Genomic DNA, 20,534 nt, shown 5'->3' with positions numbered 1-20,534 from the left:
AACATGGTCTTTTTCATTGCCAGTCCTGCAGCCACTTCTTTCAGTTACACACGGGCAACCTCATTGGACAATATTCTGGTCTCAGTTAAGCAGATCACCCCCACTGATCCCAACAGCCAGGGAAGTCTCACTGGCATAACTGAGAGACACATTTAATGCACAGTGTGGAATAGAGAGTAGGAGGATTTGGCCCTTCGGGTAGCCCTGCTCTTAGCACTTAATTTATAATTCTCTAAGTTAGGCAGCTGGTCCACTGCTTATTACATTAACCGTAACTGTCTGGCCGTTAGTTTGTCTTAATCTTATATTGCAAGCCCTTTGGGTCAGAGGCTATCTCTTTCATTGTGTGTACAGTGCCTAGACAGTCTCTGGGCACTACTACAATACAAGCAAAAGTGACAGAGTAGCTGACTCTCCCATAGCTGTTGTGGTTCTGCAAAGAGCAAATGTGACTCTGAATATGTACAGGATGCAGCAGTGGTGACTTGACAGCTGCTACTTTACATTCATTTGCCCAACACCTCTCAGACTGAAGGTGTGGTTAATATAGGTAATGATTAGTCCATATTATGATCCAGTTCCATTTTTAATAGCTGATCTTTTGAGATTTTAAAAGGCAACTACACCACATCCAATGCGGTGTTGTTTTGTTTTGATCATTATTATTATTTCATAAGAGTGCTGAGCAGGGGGTACCACTTTTAGGCACCAAAGGAGCTTTTAGAAGCTCTAGAACCCTGGGGAAGGAAGCAGTTAAAAATACAGAGAAGTGATTTACATAATAACTGTAATAATTCCAAATGTGTATTAAAGTCTTTGGATTAATACCCAGAGAAATGTGTAGTTAGATAATAGCACTTGGGCAACTAACTCTGCTGCTCTATGGGGCTGTCACTTTCAGGATTCACTGGTGTTTTATGTTCTGGAAAAAGCTATTTGGACACCATTACTGGTGGGAGTGAGGCACTGAGCTAGGAAGGGGATTAAGGATAAGTGGAGGGAATACCATAGAAGAACATTTTAAAAACATGGTTAGCATGAAGAATAACTAAGTTAGATTTTATAGCTCGGTCTTCCATTTCATTTTGGGGTGTCTGCCGAGGGGCTGGAGGTGTCATTTCCAGCTCAGGTAGACGTACCCCTGCCAGTAGCTCTTGATCAAGCTACCGTGCTAAAGGTAGCCATGTAGCGGTTGGATGGGCTAGTCTCCCTGAGTACAATCCTGTCTGAAACCCTAACTACGTACCCATCGGGGCTAGTCCCTCCCGCTGCCCGTGCAGTCACAGTTACACTCTGTTGTTAGTGCACTCGCTGGAGCTCGAGTGCCAGTTCCAGCGTAGGCAGACTCTTTGATTAGTGAGGCGTTGGCTAAGTTATTTTGCACCCAGTTCAGCAATGTACATAACTAACCTTAGACACATGAGCACTCCAAATGAACTCAAGGGGATTACTCCCATGCTTGGAAGGCACTTGATTAAATACTTTGCTGAATCAGGGTCCTGATGAGTAGCTGCATAATGGATCTTTGACTAAAACGTGCAAGTCCTGATATTCTGGCATGGAATGAAATACAGTACATCAGTTATTTTGAGAATGAATATAGCTGCTGCTGTTAATATGTTGAGCTCAGGGTATTTAATGATGTATGGAATAATTATAAAACAAAACAGCAGGTGTAGGAGAATCCAATGGCTGAACTGGTAAAAGCAAACCCCCTAATTTCACTTCAGTTCACCTGTTAAAATTTACCGAGAGAGGGATGTGGGGAAAGAAGATACTTATGATGGAAAGCACTGTGCCATCTGTATTTTTAGCAATTTCTTGTCAAATCTCAATTTCTTTCTGACCCTCTTCAGATTACTCCACTAACTACTGTTCTATAGAATCAGATGTCATATTTAACTGCTACAGAATATGCTAGTTGCTTGTTAATGTTTAGCAGAAAATCACCTGCCAGCTCTGGCAGAACAAAACGAAAGAATGTGGGGAGTGATCCAGCAGTGAAGAGGTTAGCATAGCTGCAGAATGAGTGTGCTGCATCCTCTGATCCTTTCTCTGCAAAACACTGCTACTCAGTCAAGTCTGATGGGCACACTTATGGTTATTACTGTAAGCCTCTGCTACAATCCTGATCTTGGGATCTGTCCTTTTTTAAGGCATGAATCAAATTGTGTGCTGTAAGGAGGTTTGTTGAGGGCGGGGGTGGAGGGACTGATTATCAGCATAGATGTTCTTGTACCTTGTGACACATGAGGCAATCCAGTGTTTCCACTGCTGCCTGTCTAATGTTGTATTTCTTGCTCCATCCCAGTCTGTTCCCATGACAGCAGCATCTTTCTTAGTAGTTTTATTGTCATCTGTTGTCCTCCTCTTTTCCATCTTCCATCAGGTGGCATCCAGTCAAGGGCTCAAGCATGGTGAGAGCAGTGATCTCCATAATGTTAGAGTAATCCTCTACTCCAAGAGCCAGTAGCTAGGTCAATGGAAAAATCCTTCCATTGACATAGCCATGCCTACACTGAGGGTTAGATCAGCTTTACTGCATAAAGTCCTGAGCAATGTAGCTAGGTCAGCCTAAGTTTAATGTGTGGACCAAGCCTAAAACTGTCTAGATTAGGGCCTTGCCTACCTGGGGAAGATTTTTGTTCAGTATAACCTAAAGTAGGAATTTAAATTGCTGTAATTATACCAGTATAACTCCCCATCTGTGGATACTCTTATTTGGATATCAGAGTGCCTTTTTTCAGTTTATCTTATGTTGCTTAAGAAGGAGGTTTAAACTAAACCAAGGAAAGCCACTCTGATACTGGAATGAGATTGTCTACATTGGGATGAGTTAAATCCTATATAATTATGCCTGTATAACCGGTAAAACATCCCTATATAGACAAGCCTAGGATAAAAGAGGTATTTTTAAAATGTTAGCTAACACATTGTAACTAAAGCCATATCTAGACTAGGGTTTACAGGTGCGGTGTTACATCAAGTTATCTAGCTTGATCTAATAAACACCTCTACAAATCAAGTCAAGACAAGAAATTATAGTTTACAACATGCTAATTGGATTACTTTCACTGACTGAGCTAGCTAACTCAACTGAACATCTCACTTGTCAGCCCTATCCTAGATAAGGTCTAAATGTAAAACAAGAGAAAGTAGGTAGATACTGAAGGAAAGTAAAGGGGAATGGGTTTTGTCATATACCTCAGAGATGCTACATGGGCCATCCCATGCACTACAAAATGATCCATTCTGGTGATTGCTCATGGACTTCTGTAGGACACTTCTAAAAAATTTATTTAAGCCCAACCACGCATTTTACACACCTGTGAACCTCTTAACCGTGATAAATTAGACCACTGCTATCTGCTCTGAGTGCACACAGGTCTCCTATTTCTGTTTGTTGCTGTGATCAGGAATATATATTTTTACACCATTGGAATTAATCAACTTTTAAAGTGCAATTAAAATGTGCAACATGTGCCCAGAGTTCAAAGCGTACCATTCTCAAGACACATCTCCATCTCCAGTGTGGCAAATTTTACATGGTACTCAGGCACTGTATGACAGATGTTTAAAAATACTCTAAAACCTGGCCGAAGGCATCCAACTAATCCTAAAGTAACCAGAGTAGAAGCAAATCAGTGTTGAACCAAAAGCCTAATTGAACCAAGGGTCGTGGTGGATTTATCTCTATCGCTGATAAATTTTAAATCAAGCTTGGATGTTTTTCCAAAAGCTGTGCTCTAGGAATTCTTTTGGGGAAGTTCTATGGCCTGTGTTATACAGGAGGTCAGACTAGATGATCATAATGGTTCCTTCTGGCCTTGGAATTTATGAATCTATGAACAAAATACTTGCTCAGGCTTCGAGGAACAATCAAGAAAAGCAAGATCCAGAGATTCTGCCAGTGACCACTGAAAGCAGAGTCCCTAGCACTGAGTGCTGACATGACTCCACAGATGTCATCTGTTAAGATGGGATATGGAAAAGTTGTCTTAAATAACAGAGTCCAATACCATGTAAAGATTTAGACATGGCCAGTTATACGTGGAGGGGATTGCTTCCAGAGGAGTCCACTTCCTTCCTTTCTAGGCCAGGAGGTTATTGCTGCAATATTTTATTTGGTTTATTTTCTTTCAATTTAGAATAAGTCGAAAGCACCCATTCCAGGCTATGAGTGCCCTGCCAGTTCTTTAGAATTACAAAGCACAAATTCAGTACCATCGGCTCATCCCTCCTACCAAGCTGCAGCACTTACCAAACACCAGCACTCTCATACTTCAATCTGTATGTCTATCCCCCCTCATTTTTTTGCAAAAGCCAGATAAAACAAATGGGCCCTGCAAAGCCAGCACATCTTTCCATGGGTTGCAATGCATTGCAGAGCCCCAGAACGCTTATGGAGAACATGCTGCGAACAATTACTGTTAAATCAAGGGATATCCAGAATCAGCAACTCTCCTTCACAACTGTGGCAGTGTATGCTGGGGAAAGATGTAGTCTCTCAGGTATAAAGATGATCTGGTATATGAAGCTTTTGATGATGGTGATTGGTGATGGATAAATAAGGTGACCATGGATCATTGGCCTAAATGGAGGCAAATTTATGGATGTTACTTGTACGTATAAAATTTATTTAAGCTGGTAATATTAGAACTGTGTCAGTTCTTTTCTCTTTGAAAATTTACGTGGCTGAAATGTTTGGGATTTTATTTTTGTCAAAGCCATCAAAATGTACAATGATTAAATGGATTTTGTTCTGCACTAAGCAGTAAATCAGCAATGCTTCTCTCATTGTGCCACATGGTAGCTGGAATATTTATTTGAACCTCATTTTATGATAAGGTTGTTTTCTATTTACAAAAGGTGATTTTTTTCCAGTGGTGTTTATAGTTTCCTTGGCAAGTTTCTGTGGACTTTATCTCTGCAGTGCCATATTTTGTGTGTTTCTTTCTACAGAGCAATTAAAATTTTAAATCAACCTCTTTTTAGTGGACTTCTTGGTACTTACACTAATGTAACACTTTGCAGGTTCTTGCCACAGGGTTCTTCTGGTGCTTGAAGCTTTCTTTCTTTTCCTCCTTTCTGAACAGTAAGATCAAATCTCTTCAGGGTAACGTGATTAGCATGTTTTGCATGAGAACCCACCCACCCTGAATGTAAATTATCTCCCATGCTGAATGCAGCTACCTTCTCCCCATAACCATCCTGTGTGCCACTGTAAAATGTGTGTTTACTTTCATAGAAACTGTATGAAGGCACATATGCAGTCCCATTAAATTTTACCCCACCAATTGGAAACACCGCATTCCTTAAGTCATCTACACTGTGACATTTTAAATACTTTTTATTTCATTTTATTTTGGAGGATGACAGTACTATTTATCAAAGCATTCATTGTGGTACAAGCCAAAGGATTGTTAAGAACATCTCATCAGAAATTCTAAAACACAAATGATTTTTGGGTGTGTAAACATGTCAACTTAATAGTGCGCTGTGTCCTGTTCACTTTCACCTGCAAAAACAGTTCAGATTTGCATGTCAAGTTTAATATAAACTTTGCAGACTGGCTGCAGCAGTGCATGCAATTCACATCTTTGGACCCTCTTATGTTGTGATCTTGACTTTCTGTGTACCCCACCATTGCCATTATGTAGTATGTTATGACCTATGTTAATAAAAAGAAATCAGAGAGCTTAAAGGACTTTCTGGCATCACGAGTGAGCATAAAAAAAAAATCAAGCTGTACATCAGTTATCTAGATGAGGAACAATTGTTGTTACTTTTGTCAGACATCGGTATTCAGTACCTAGGGCCTAATCCTGCAGCCCTTACTCTTGTGAGTATTTCCATAAAATTCAGTGGGACTATTTAAAAGCCCAGCCCCACTCGCATTGAACTCCACAGGGAAACTCTGATTCTCTAAATCAGCGTTGCGAGATCCGACCAGATGTGAGTCAGGATTATTGGATCCGGCCCTTAAATCCGAGGGCGTGATTCTCATTTACAGCAAGGCCACGCCGCTCTAGTAGTGAAAAGGGTCCTTCAAGTAGAGTAAATATATAAATTTGTTTTTTAAATATAATTCACTCCCACTTCATGGCACCTCAAATTAACGTGTTCTGTTCATTCCCTCTGAAGCACCTGGCACTGGCCACTGTCAGAGACAGAATACTGGACTAGATAAACCATTGGTCTGAACCAGTATGGCTGTTCTTACGTTCTCTAACCTGCCTAGAATGGCATGAAGTGGCCTTAGAGTAAATAAGAATCACGTCCTGAATCTTTTGGTGTTTTATCAGTTTTAAGCATCTTCTAGTGAAATGGGATGTTTACATTTTAAATAGTTAAAGAAACCAAGATAGAGGGAGATTTCTCATTTGATTGTAAGAGAGTTACCATTGTACTGATAAGCTAAAATGTCTCTTTCACAATTGTTATGGACCGTTGCCATGTAAATATCAATTTAAAGTGTAGAAATTCAAAATCATTTTAAAAGAAGGCACTTCACCTACCTTTACAAACTATTTTCCGAAGTAATTTTGTGCTTTATGCATTACAGACCCATAATATTGGCAAAAAACTTCTAAAATGTCACTTTTGAGTAATGAGTGTGAAAATGGCATCCATGTCTGATCACCTTTTCTTTGTGCAATATTTAGGTTTAAAACATTATCTTAATTCTTAATTGCACAAAAATGGATTTTGTTTATCAAGTTTGAGTCCAGAATAGTGTTTACATATGACTGAAAAGCTGGGGTTATAGTGGAAGTGCTCTCAAAACCTTAACAATAGTTGAGTGGACAGCACCAAAACAACATTCAGCTGCGCAAGAAACTACTCATTTTACTGTTTTGTATTTGCAAAGAATCTTCATGAACTATACTTGTTTTATGGGTGTTTTTTCCCCGATTTAGAATCCTTTTATTTGTGTGATTAAAAACTTCACGAGATACTGTCAAGGGTGGTACAGTAGGCCTAAAAATTGGTTTACTTTGGCAGTGCTGATTGGCACAACCTTTGGAGTAATCTGAACCATTTGGGAAGGACTTACTTTCAAGGTCCTTTTTGATGTGCCTTTCATATTGAAAGGCAAGACCTTTCAGATAAGACATTTGTGCAAGTAGGTCAACACACCAACTGTGACAGTGCCCATTTCAGTGATAAAACTTCATGAGCCAGATTCTCAGGCCTAGTCTACACTGAACGGGGAGGAGGGAGATCGATCTAAGATGTGCAACTTCAGCTACGAGAATAGCGTAGCTGAAGTCAGCGTATCTTAGATCGACTTAGAATCACTTACTTCGCATCCTCGCTGCACGGGATCGATGGCCGCCGCTCCCCCGACTTTGCTTCTGCCTCTCACTGAGCTGGAGTTCAACAGTCAACGGGAGAGCGATCGGGGATCAATTTATTGCGTCTACACTACACACGATAAATCGATCCTTGATAGATCGATCGCTACCCGCCGATCCGGCGGGTAGTGTAGACGTACCCTCAGTTAGTGATAATTGGTATAGTTTCATAGACTTCAGTTTATGAGGATCTGGCCAAAATGTGCATGCATTTCTATTTAAATATCTGCAATAAGGGTGAGTTCAAGACTAAAATATATGGTATATGAAAAGGGTAACAAAAATGGTCATTCATATGGTCAAATTTACGTACGACAAGAGAAAAAATGCTAGGGGCTTGTCTTATGTGGCATGGCAAAGTGCACCAGAGGAGTGTGAGTTGTAAAATGCTCTAACATGTTGCGCTTCGACTGCCCCATGTAGAGCCTGCTGGTGCAGTCTGAAAGGCACCTAATTCACATTAAGGTCATAGGAACCTGTTAGAGCGCAGCAGCATGGTCTACATGGGGCAGTTAGAGCACAACCCATCACATCTGTAACCTTTTGTAATCTTTATGTTGAAATGTTCCCAGTTAATATTAAGTTGTTAAAGAAAAGGGTGCAACAAAACCCAACTTAGTTTTCTAGGTCAGTTACAGAAAATTTATTTAGTAAAGGACCACTAGGCAACGCTTTGAATGATGCAACCAAAGTCTATTAAAAAGAAAAATGATTAGTTAACAAATAAGCTGGCAACTACCAGTTATGTAAATACTACTATTCTACTCACACTCAAAGATGAAATGGTCTAGCAATGGATGATCAGCCTACTGACAAAGGCATGAAGGAGAACCTTATAATCCTGAAACCTATCAGTAAGTACCCTTTTAAGGTTAATAGGAGCTCCCTTGCAATTTAGCAAAATTTACTTCTTTTATACTCCATTATAGTTCTAATTAGCATTAAACTACCCTTTACCATAATTATATTTCCGCCACCTTCTTAAAGGCTCTTTGTTACCCATTATTTAAATTAACATCTGCACCAAAGTTCTTCTCATACTATCCAAATAGATAGCATTTTAATAAAACATTCACAATTTTCAAAAGCAATCATTAAAAAACCTTACTCGAACCAATTATAACCAAAAACATAATGGTAACATAACCTTGGGTTATGTCCTTGCTAATTCTTACTTTCCCATGACACTCTGTCTCCAACTTATCTCTGAGTTGTTGTTTTTTTTTCACTTTTTTTTACACTTTAACTAGTAGTAATTACTGTGGTGGCTGATGTCCACACTACCCTCTTTCTGTCGGCGGTGAGTGTCCTCACCAGGAGCATTTCCACGGACTGAAGGGAGACAGTGTGGGGAACTGAGAGCCCTGCTCCCCCTCAGGGCTTCCCGTTCCCAGCCTGGAGCAGGGGGAAAGTCTCCAAGGGCTTCTTGCCTCCACGCTCCCAGCCAGGAGTTGGAGGCAGCTGCTGGGAGCTTCTCGCCTCCGGTGGGGAGATCTGCGCCCGGAGTCCAGTCGGCTACCGTGCTTCTGGCAGGGAGCAGGGAGCCAGGACCCTGGGGAGCCACAGGGCTCCCAGCGGGGAGTTGGGAGCCCAGGAGGCAACCCAAGCCGGGGAGCCTGGTTGGCACCCAGTTTGGAGCAGAGACCCGGCAGCAGCCTGGCTGGCAGCTGGGAGCCAGCTTTCTTGTCAATTTCACCGCTTCAGTGGTAGCCCAAAACCTAACTTCTACTTATGTCTTAATCCAAACCATCCTATAGATTGTACACCCCTCTAGTGCCCTTTGCCGGCACCATGTAGACAAGCCCTAGGATTACCTGGTGTCCCAGATCCACAGGATGAGTGTTATGGCCCCCCAGCCTTGGAGCAGTCTCTAGGAGGAGCCTCTCCAATGTGGCAGACTCCCCTGGGGGTCTCGCTCTTCCTCCAGGATAAGCAACACAGTTTCACCACCTTCTTAGACTGGGCCTGCAGCACTCCTGCTTCATGCCGTGAGCTCTGTTTAGCAAGTCTAAATGAGACAGACCCTTGATAGAGAATTGTACACATTTTAGGGATCAGTGCACCTCTCCAAGCATTTGCAGTGACTCTTACACAGCATTGTGAAAACAGTGGGGTTTATTAGTCATCTGGAACACAGCAGAGGAAGTTCTTAAATTGGCATAGAGTGAGGTGGGCAAACTACAGCCCACGGGCTGGATCCTGCCCCTCAAGGCTTTGGATCCGGCCTGCGGGATTGCCCCCCATGGCGCCGTGGGCCCCACGCCGCTCTCAGAAGCAGCCGGCACCACATCCCTTCAGCCTCCGGGTGGGGGGGCAGAGGGCTCTGGGCATTGCCCTTGCCTCCAGACACCACCCCCCGCAGCTCCCATTGGCTGGGAATAGGGAACGCACGCGGAGCCCTCCGTACCCCCTTCCCCAGGGCGCGCGGCACTTCTTGGAGCAGCGCGGGGCTGGGGACAGGGCAGACGTGCAGGGAATCTGCCCTAGCTGCTGCCATCCCGAAACCGCTTTAGGAAAGCGGCGCCGGGCCGGAGCCCAAACCTCTCCTGCACCCCACCCCCCAACTCCCTGCCCTAAGCCCCTGCCTGCACCCCAACACCCTGCCCTGAGCCCCCTCCTGCACTCCGCACCCCTCCTGCACCCCAACCCCCTTCCCTGAGCTCCCTGATACACCCCGCACCCCTCCTCGGCTCCAATCCCTTGCCCTGAGCCCCTTCCTGCACATCACACCCCCTCCGGCACCTCAACTCCCTGCCCCGGCCCTGCATACAATTTCCCCACCCAGATGTGGCCCTCGGCCCAAAAAGTTTGCCCACCCCTGGCATAGAGGAATGAAGATTAAAGCATAGTCCATTCTGGTTAGCTCAGAGCCCAACCGTAATCCATCAGACTCCCAGGTGTGCTTGCCTTCTTCCCGCGGTCCACTCTTAACCCTCCTCTGGACCTTTGTTCTCCCACTGGGGAAATGCTGCTTGGCTTCCTGCAGAGAGGGGGAGCAATCTATGGTGGTTGTTTGCTAGGTGTCAATGACAGGGCAATGGGATCTTCCATTGTATTCTGACAGGTTTCAGAGTAGCAGCCGTGTTAGTCTGTATCCGCAAAAAGAACAGGAGTACTTGTGGCACCTTAGAGACTAACAAATTTATTAGAGCATAAGCTTTCGTGGACTACAGCCCACTTCTTTGGATGCATATAGAGTGGAACGTATATTGAGGAGTTATATATATACACACATACAGAGAGCATGAACAGGTGGGAGTTTTCTTACCAACTCTGAGGCCAATTAAGTAAGAGAAAAAAAACTTTTGAAGTTATAATCAAGCTAGCCCAGTACAGACAGTTTGATTAAAAAGTGTGAGAATACTTACAAGGGGAGATGGATTCAATGTTTGTAATGGCTCAGCCATTCCCAGTCCTTGTTCAATCCTGAGTTGATTGTATCTAGTTTGTATTCTGAGGAACTCCACTGATATGGGACTTAAGACCCAGACAGCTAGGCACCGTTGATACCTGTGTCTTAGCCTGCCAGAGACCCCTAGGTAATAATGCAGCATATAGGGAAACTGTGGCACACATAGGTTTCATACAAATATTACAAAATAATCCCACTTTCCACACTTGGTGTGACCTTTTTGCTTGAAATCAGGCCTTTTGTTTGCTTCAGACACTGTCCGGTTTATCAGCCTTAGAAGGAAAGAAACATGAGGTTTTAGGGCATCTTAGTAAAATACAGAAACAAAATTATAGTACTACACTTATCAGCAATGCAGACCTTAGGTAATTGAGTCATTGTTTTACCTCCCACCATGACCTGCTTGGAAAAACACATCTTCAGCTGTTGAGAAAATTTGCAATGGCACCCACGCAGCTTGAATTTTTCTACTTTGTCTCCAGACAGCATACTGAGGAACTAGTGATGACTTGATTCAGTTATCAAGTTTTCATGTTGTGACACAACATAATTTCGATGTACTTGATGCAAGGGACTAAGCTCCACATGCCATATGGAAAAATGGAGGTTTGGTGCCTTACTCAAAAAAAAAAATTAATAATGGATGATCTTTATATTACCTGTACTAGGTTTTTCAACCCTCTGTTTTAAAGTATGGTATTTTGGCAGAAAGGGGGTGAAAAACTCTGACATTTTGAAGTTAAAATAGAAATAAGCATATTTTGATCTGCCTTTTAAAAATGAAATCAAATATGAGTATGCACTATTTTTTAATGCCTGTGGAAATAACACCTGCAATCAGTAAAGGAAGGTTTCCAGTGTAGAATCATGCTGAAATCAATAGATTGATAAAGTTGCAATGTAACCGTTGATGTCAGATTTCATTTTGTTGTGTTTCATTGGTCAAGCATTCCATTCCAGTTTAGTTTCTTTATTTTTTTAAAGAAAACTTGTAGTCCCTCTTACACTTGCCCAGTCTCGTTTCCAAATACAGATAACAAAACCTCCAGTGGCGCAAATGAAATAATGTACTCTGAAACCTTTTACTTTTCTGTTACAGCTTCTTTTCTCAGCTCACAGTTTCTCTCCAGCCTCCCCTAAGCAGAGAACAAACCTGCCTTCTTTCTGGGTCTCCGAGGTACTTTTACTTACTTTCTGTTCTGATGTGTCTTTCTCTGGTGAGGACAACTCAACTATACTTCTTGTGCTTGGCACCAGCCTTGAGTTGCTTCAACCTGGTGACTACAAAGCAAAGAAAAATATAGACTTGCAGTAAAACAAAAATATCTGTATAAGATGAGACAGGACTCGTTAGCCACAGCAATACTTCATGCTTTAAGGACAAAGACTCTATCTGATTTATTTGTTAAGCCTAATATAGACCTCGATCCAAAATATTGTGCCTTTTTTTTCTATTTCTAAAAGATGTCTCTTCCCTCACCCTATCGGTACCAGTGCATTTGATGCTTTTGTCAGTATGCATTAATTTTGCATCAGTAATTTATATCTGCAAATTTAAACCCCAAGATTATGTTAATTTTGCCATATGAATGAGGGCTGTGAATTATGATGTCTAGTATACTATTTTAAAATAATAGAGAGCGGACTTGTTTGGCAATCTGCATTTAGTTAGACACTGCATGCATTACTTGGAAATTGAAAGAAATGTTAATTGAGTGTTGAAGGTCATACAAGGAAGCCATTCTTTTAATTTACACAAAAGTTAGAAGAAAATACTCTTGAATGTTCAGATATACCATGTGCATTGTAGTGCCTCAGGTAACTCAAGGCTATGTCACATTGCATGACACAACATAACCTAATTTAGACCGACATTGTGCTTTGACTCATCACATTACATTAGAAATACAATATTATATATATTTTAAAGTAGGTTGTAGCTGTTAGTTAATATTATATGGCAGACATAATCTGTCTCCAAGCTTCCCAGTACTTCTGTAGCAATACACAGGAGGAAATAATAGCACAGTAACTGACTAATGATTTTTCTTCTGTTTCTAGGCAAGCTGATACAGGATTACCAGAAGATAACCCAGGAGAACAAAGGGCTCAGCTGGACCAAAATTTAGGACCCAAATGGAAGGCATCTGTTAGACCATTTCAAATAAGAGAACCTATTGTCTTGTCTCAAGAGAGCCGGGGAAGATCCGGGACATTGCCCAGTGATTACAGATACTCCCAGGAAAACGTGAATGAGAAAAGCAAGGATTGCAGCTTGCCCCTTCTCACTTATTCTGAGCCACAGACATTGCAGGAGAGCCACTCCTGTCTGCCACAAGGCAGAGGAGAGGAAAGTCAGTGGACAGAGCTGACGTTGCTGAACAAGAGACGTGGACCTGTCCCTCAGAGGCCTCCACCACCCAAACGAGATAATAAATACAGGGGCCAGGACAATTCCACCTCACTCAGCATCTCTTCAGAATCACTGCTGACAGTACCCAGGAAGCCCATTCAGTCCATTTCCCCCAGCTCTGGTGAGGTAATTACAGGTTACAGTCAGAGTCCTGCAGCGTTCAATGGAAAACTAAAGAGCGCTCATCCTCAGGGGCTCCGGCAAACAGCATCCACAGAGAATGTGTGTCAGCACTTAGAAGAGAAAGCACATCTTAAATCTGAACCTGTATTGTCTTCAAAGTATCGCTACCTTCAGAAACCTGGAATGGAGACGTCAAGGTCCCCTTCACCTCAATTTGCTCCACAGAAGCTGACTGACAAACCTCCTGTATCTGTCCAGGATGAGAACCCAGCAAGGTATTGTGCCTTTACAATTATGTGCCTTTTAAAAGCCCCTTCCCCATGTTAGGTTTTGTTAATAATTGGCTGTTACTTTTAGTGAAGAAGTGTGAAGAAACTGCCTTTGGGTCTATTCAGTATTAACCTTTCCAGCATGTCTTGCAAGTGACACACTTCTGTAGGGCAATAGCAACTGCTGCAACAAATATCTAAACCATATTTGAAATTCCAGTTAATTCCATTGCAATCATTCAACTGGTCTGTCTTGGTTTCTGCTGAAGGACAGTAGATCAATAGAAATGCTGCTCCGTTCTAAAATTTTCACTGGAATTTCCATTACAGAAACTATCTAAATGGGATGAAATGTTTGCCCAACTATGGGGTGGTTTCTAATCCACTACATGCAGGGAGCTAAAACAATTATTGTGCAAGAAAATTGCATTCATTTTGGTGGCACCTATTCCAAAAGCTTACATGTGAGGTACGCTTATCTGCAAATTATGAATTTTGTGGGGGGGTTTTCCCCTCGCCAAATAAAAGTTTTTAATGCAGCTTGGCATTCCTGAGCAGCCTGCTGATGGGTGCTAACAAGTGGTGTCACTTTTTATATCACCTGACTTGGAAGCTAATGTCAGAGAATGTAAACCAGCCTTCTCCCTCCCCCTACCACTCCCCCTTTCCCCATTTTCATACACTTTGTGTCTGATGTTGAAGTAAATATAAGCTGGTTTATAGTCTGCTGTATGGCATCCCATGCTGCCAATATCATAAACAAAGGCAAGGTGGGTGAAGTAATATCTTATTGGACCAACTTCTGTTTCGAGCTTGCACAGAGCTGCTCTTCAGCTCTGGGAAATGTACTCAGAGTGTCACAGCTAAATACAAGGTAAATACAAGCTTGTATTTACCTGTGACATTCTGAGGACATTTCCCAGAGCTGAAGAAAAGCTCTGTGTAAGCTTGAAAGCTTATCTCTTTCACCAACAGAAGTTAGTCCAATCCTCACCCACCTTGTCTCTCTAATATCCTGGGACTGACATGGCTGCAACAACACTGCATACAATGATGTCATAAACAGTCATTTTCCTGCTACATAATAAACCCTTCAAGGAGGCTCAGGAATATAAGTTTTCATTAAACACTTAATATGACATTATAATTCATGGTTGAAAAGTGGTGACAAACGATACTTGCTAAATGAGTATTGAGGTTGCTATGCTGAGTGAAAGAGGCATATTTTTCTTTAAAGGTCAGCAATTATATATATTTTTTTCCAATATGTTCCCAGTGCATTCTCTGTGTGCATGTCCGGTTATTGTCCACAGTAGCGATATAGATTTATCCATTCTATTTTCAGTTTTTCAGGATCAAAAATGGCATTTGTAAAACAAAAGCATTTTTGACACATTGATGTTGCTGCTGCATGTTTTCTAGATTTTTTTTTTTTGGCCCTCATGATTTTTATAACATGTGACTTCACAGCTAGCAAATTACCTTTTCCTTTTCTGAGCACCTTTTGTGACAAAAATCTGTTGTTTTTAATGAAGCCTCTCTAGAAGACAGTATCCTTCAGTCATAATTTGTTTTATCTTAGTAAAGAACTTGAGGACTCCAGAAGGTTAAAATTTTGTATGCGTGTGTGGTGTGGGTTTTTCCGGGGGAGGAGGGAGGAAGGGGGAAGAGGTGGTTGTTGTTTTTTTTTAAGCACAAGAATTTGGTGAAATACTTCCACTGTAATCCACTAATTATAAATTGCTATAATTTGTTTCTTTAAAGACCTAATATTTTCTTTGTTCAATATAAGGAAATTCAGGTACTGAAAACTACATCTCAATGCTGTGATGGTTACATCAGAAAGCAAAATAAGGAAACGTATTCAATGTATTTATAAATGATTTGGAAAAGGGGGTGAACACAGGGCAACATTTGCAGATGATATAAAATTACTCAAGATAGTTAAGGCCAAAGCTGACGGCAAAGAGATCTCACTTAACTGTTTGACTGGGCAAGAAAATGGCAGATGAAATTCAATACTGATAAGTGCCAAATAATGCATATTGGAAAACATAATCCCAATTATACATAAAAAATTATGGGGTCTAAATTAGCTGTAACCACTCAAGAAAGAAATCTAGGAGTCATCATGGATAGTTCTCTGATAATATCTACTCAGTGTGCAGTGGCAATGAAAAAAGGGAACAATGATATAAACCATTAGGGAAGGGATAGATGATAAGACATAAAATATCATAATGCCTTTATAAATCCATGGTACACCCATACCTTGAATATAGTATGCAGTTCTGGTTGCCCCATCTCAAAAAAGATATATTGGCATTGGAAAAGGTACAGGGTAGGACAACAAAAATTATTAGGAGCATGGAACAGCTTCCATGTAAGGAGAGATTAAAAAGACTGGGACTATTCAGTTTAGAGAAGAGATGGCTAAGGGAGGAGATGATAGAGGTCATAAAATCATGAATGATGTAGAGAAAGTGAATAAGGAAGTGTTGTTTACCCCTTCACATAACACAAGGACAAGGTATCATCCAGAGAAATTAATATACAGCACATTTAAAACAAACATAAGGAAGAACATCTTCACACAATGCACAGTCAACCTATGGAACTCATTGCCAGGAGATGTTGTGAAGGCAAAAAAGTTTAACTGGGTTAAAAAAAGAATTAGATAAGTTCATGGAGGATAGGTCCATCCATGGCTATTAACCAAGATGATCAGGGATGCAACCCCATGCTCTGGGTGTCCATAAATCTCTGACTGCCAGAAGCTAGGGCTGCCAATTTTGGTTGGACATATTCCTGGAGGTTTCATCAAATTACATAATCTTTAATTAAGGATTAATCTTTAATTCCTGGACAATCCTGGAGGGTTGGCAATCCTACTGGGACTGGACAACAGGGGATGGATTATTTGATAATAGACTGTTCTGTTCATTCTCTCTGAAGCATTTGGCACCAGCCACTGTCAAAAGACAGGATACTGGGCTTGATGGACCATTGCTCTGACCCAGCATGGCTATTCTTATTACAATAAGTGAAATATAGCATATGATCTCCAATCCCTAGGCACAATGGTGAATTACTGTAATGAGTTCCTTCCCGTACTGCATTGTGAATAGATATTGAAGACTACATGGTAAATTAAGTTTATTTGGCATTGCCTTTTTACCCAACTTTAATGTTGATGTGCCTGATTATATGCACATATATTGGTTGACATTTTGAAAACAGTGTATGGGGATTTAGCCATACATCTTCCATTAACACTTTAAAAATCTCCACCGCTGACCTTGAGTATGTATACAATTTATTGTCCTCAAATTACTCACCTAATGAAAGTTACTGTAATGAGGGAAAATGTATGTCATATCTCTGTTCTCTATTGTATTTATTTCATAAGTGGAATACATTGAGTAGTTTAGCATACAATTTAACAATGATGCTTAACACTTTCTGATTCTTGCATGCCAGTTTTCAGGAATGTTAGTGTGTGTACTGTAGGCTCCTAGTGTCTGGTACCATTAATATGCATCTGTCTTTCTGTAGGGAAGATATCTTGCTGATAATGTAAAGGCATGGCAATTTCTGCAACATCTTAGCTAGAATTATTTTATTGCATGGAGAAATACACTGTACTTATGGTGTGTAAAATATAGTTATAATTGAAAAACGTTCTTAAAAGAGTTAAGGTTGAAAGTGTATTTCAGAGTATTTCCAGTAAAATTACACTTTTTAAACCAAATACTCTTTAAAAATGCCACAATCGTTAGTAAATTTGGAATTTAATAGTTCTCCACTGCCATATAATTCTCCTTCATTTACCATTGCCCCACCTGACTTACACTGCCCATTCAACTTTAACTTTGAATCCTTAAATTTGCACACACAAAAATGTCAGTTCCAAAATAAAGAGCGGGAATATTATAGTCCAATTTATATTTAAGAGATGCATTTCCAGTAAACTATTGAATAGCTTGCTACCAAAAAAAATCTTGTGTGTATTACCGGTAATTTCTAAACAATATAATTCATATGATTCAATGTCCAAACTTGTAAGCAATCCTCTTCTGCATACATCTCCATACCTTTGCAGGTCCCTTTACCTCCATGTCAAAATTCTCTCCCCTTTCAACATACTTATATAACCATGCAAGATCCAAAAACAGCTTATCACACACAAAACACCTTATCAGTCATTCCACTCTTTTTATTCCTATGTACATTCTTCTAGTCCACCATCACCTAATACTGTGAGAAAACCTTCTTCAGTGTTCATGTGGCTTCATGGATTTTTAAGGCAGAAGGGACAAACTAGTCTGACCTCCTGTATATCACAGGCCATAGAATTTCACCCAGTTACCTACCCCAGCATTGAATCCAATAACTTGTATGCCCTGGGATTATGCCTCTTTGGAACTCTTGACTATATATTTAGACTAAGATTGCTCACAAGTTGCCATGGGGATTTGGATGCCCAATTTCCACTAATCTTAATGAGATTTGGGTGTCCATATCCCTTAGAGAGTGTGTACAATGTGTAAAATCAGTTGTATGCTCTCAACAGCATATTTCGTTATAGAACAAAACAAGGCAGCAAAGTTAAGTTTGCATGAGTAGTGGAAGTCATGGGGCAGTAGGGAGCAGGCTGGTTCCCTTACCTGTCCATCTTGCTGGTCTTTTAACAAGTATAGAATTTTTGTCAGGAGAGCGCAGTTTGGGGTAGAAGGAAGCCTTGGCTGGACTCCATTCAAGCACTCTTTCAACCTGAACTCTTCAACTACATTTTTGTTTGTTTGTGAATTTCCCTGTTTTCTTAATGGGCACCAAAAATGTAAATTGGATTAGGAGGTAGGGAGAGGAGGTGAGGAAACCCATGCTCCAACAGATAGGGTCTCCCACCCAAACCTGGCTCCTCTTCTGCAGATTTCAGCAAGTCCATGGGAGGTGTGTGTGCAGTGGGGAGTAATATCCAGGCAGGGTATGAAGGTGTGTGGAGAAGAGGGGGGAGCTTTCATCACATGAGTAGCTCTAGGCATTTAATGTATTCTAGATATTTAACTTGTATAAAACGCCACATTTCCATCCATCCATGAATGCATACCTTCCCCAATTTCCCTGCACCCACCTTCCGTAATTCCACCTCTCCAAAGTCTGCTGTCCTCTGCCCCCACCTCCATGGCCTCTGCCCCTTACAGTGCCTTAGTATCTCCCTTCCACTTCCCATGCTCCTCCCCAGGTCATTTGCACTCTGATCGATACCTCCTCAAGGTCTCTGCACCTGTGTTCGTGCCTTCCCTTGCACATACATTCTCTGTGCTTCCCCCAGTCACTTTCAACCTCATTCCATTTCTTTTGCCCCTGCCCTCCTCCCCTTCAGTCATCTCCTCCATATTCTGCCAATCTGCTTCCCCCTACTTTTACTCCTGAGGGAATTCTGTGCCAAAAAAATTAAAAATCCTGCGCCAAAAAAGTTAAAAATTCTGCACACAATATTTTAAAATTCTGCAAATTTTATTTGTCAAAATAACACTACATAATCATGCCAGTTTCAATTATTATTGGTAATTTATTTCAAAATACCTGTCAGCAAGTATGTCTGTAACAATACAGACACACACACAAATTCCCCCAGGAGTAGAGAGTTAAAGAAATCCCTATGACAACCCAGTTCCTGTTTCTCTGCCCCCTCCCCAGGGCCCAGCTGGGGGGCCAGACACTCACACCCCATTCCCCCCAGAGCCCAGCCCTGCCCTGCCTCCCCAGAGACCAGCCATCCCCCCCAGCCCAGACACTCACACCTCCTTCCACCCAGAGCCCAGGCATGGGGCCCTCCCTGGCCCAGACACGTATACCCTCTACCCCCCAGAGCCCAGCCTCGTCCTCCCCCCAAGCCCAGACACTTGTACCCTCTACCCCCCAGAGGCCAGGTATCCAGAGGGAGAAACAGCCTGATGTTGGGTCCCAGGCTTGCACAGAGTTTCCTGCCTGCTGCGTCCTTTCTTCTGCAGCTGCTGGGAACCCTCCAGTTCCCTCCCACTTCCCCCTGGCATTGTCTTCTATTTGAGAGCTGTGCTCTTCCAAGTCCAGCAGCCCCTAGTGGCAGCCAATATCTCTGCAGCTCATTTCGGGGTGGGGGGAGGAAATTCTGCACACACACCATTTTCTGCAAAATTCTGCGTTGCGCAGTGGCACAGAATTCTCCCAGGAGTACCACTTTGTGCCCCCCTCATGCCTAGTACATGGTCATTCAAAAAGCAGGGAAGAAACTTACCGCCAGTCCTTCTGTGTGATCCCCACCCAAGCCATGTCTCTTCTGGTCCTTTGTCCCCTGCTCTATATCTGATTCTTTCTCCTCTGCGTTTCTCCCCGGTCTCCTGTACCCCACAACCTCCATATTCCCCTTCCCACCACACACACATTAATTTCTGGCACTTCTGACTGAGTGAACATGGGGAAGTTTTAAAACACCTTTATTTTCCAAATTCCTTTTCTGAATTTTCCTAAACTTCTGGGAAAATATCTATTCTCAAGTATAAGAGGCTGGATGCCAGATTTCCCGGGATCACTTTCATTTTTGAGGTCATTAGGAGAGAATAAAAACTGGGATTATGATGGGATGCTGGCTTCAACATTTACCACAGAGCAGCAACAGCCACTCTGTAATAATTTATGTATCCTTATGCTATGGAAACAATTATGCCATTTTGTGGGCTCAGCTTAGTGATAGCCACAAGTGTTGTTTATATGAGGATTTGGAATTTCATACAATAGATTAGGAAATATGTAATGGGTCTTATGGGGGGGGGGTGTGCATGCATCAATTTAAACATGCTGCAGAGGAGATTTTCAAAAGCACCCAGCGTTGGTCTCTCTCTGTTCCCACCGAAGTCAACAGGAATTTTACTGCTGACTTCAGGTAGATCAGAGTTATGGTAATGCTTAGCATTCTA

The 20,534-nt window shown here is 41.8% G+C and overlaps 1 protein-coding gene across 10 annotated transcripts in view; it reads left to right on the top strand.

Annotated features, from left to right (window-relative positions):
• The window catches only part of SHROOM2 (shroom family member 2), a 194,573-nt gene that overhangs the window by 155,604 nt on the left and 18,435 nt on the right, over positions 1 to 20,534 (top strand). For 7 of the 10 annotated variants that reach the window (XR_010597652.1, XM_024104469.3, XM_024104472.3 and 4 more), the window contains 2 exons: positions 11,870 to 11,947; positions 12,832 to 13,581. Coding sequence is in view for 9 of the 10 variants with exons in the window: in XM_024104469.3 (XP_023960237.2) it covers positions 11,870 to 11,947; positions 12,832 to 13,581 (828 nt within the window). In the remaining variant the exon portion in view is untranslated. The remainder of the gene's footprint in view (positions 1 to 11,869; positions 11,948 to 12,831; positions 13,582 to 20,534) is intronic. The other 3 variants (XM_024104470.3, XM_065580691.1, XM_065580689.1) reach the window with 1 other exon arrangement.

This window comes from Chrysemys picta, chromosome 1 (assembly GCF_011386835.1).
Source record: "Chrysemys picta bellii isolate R12L10 chromosome 1, ASM1138683v2, whole genome shotgun sequence".
NCBI lineage: Eukaryota > Metazoa > Chordata > Testudines > Emydidae > Chrysemys > Chrysemys picta.
Note: the sequence above shows the minus strand (reverse complement) of the source record. Positions and strands in the feature narration are given on the sequence as shown.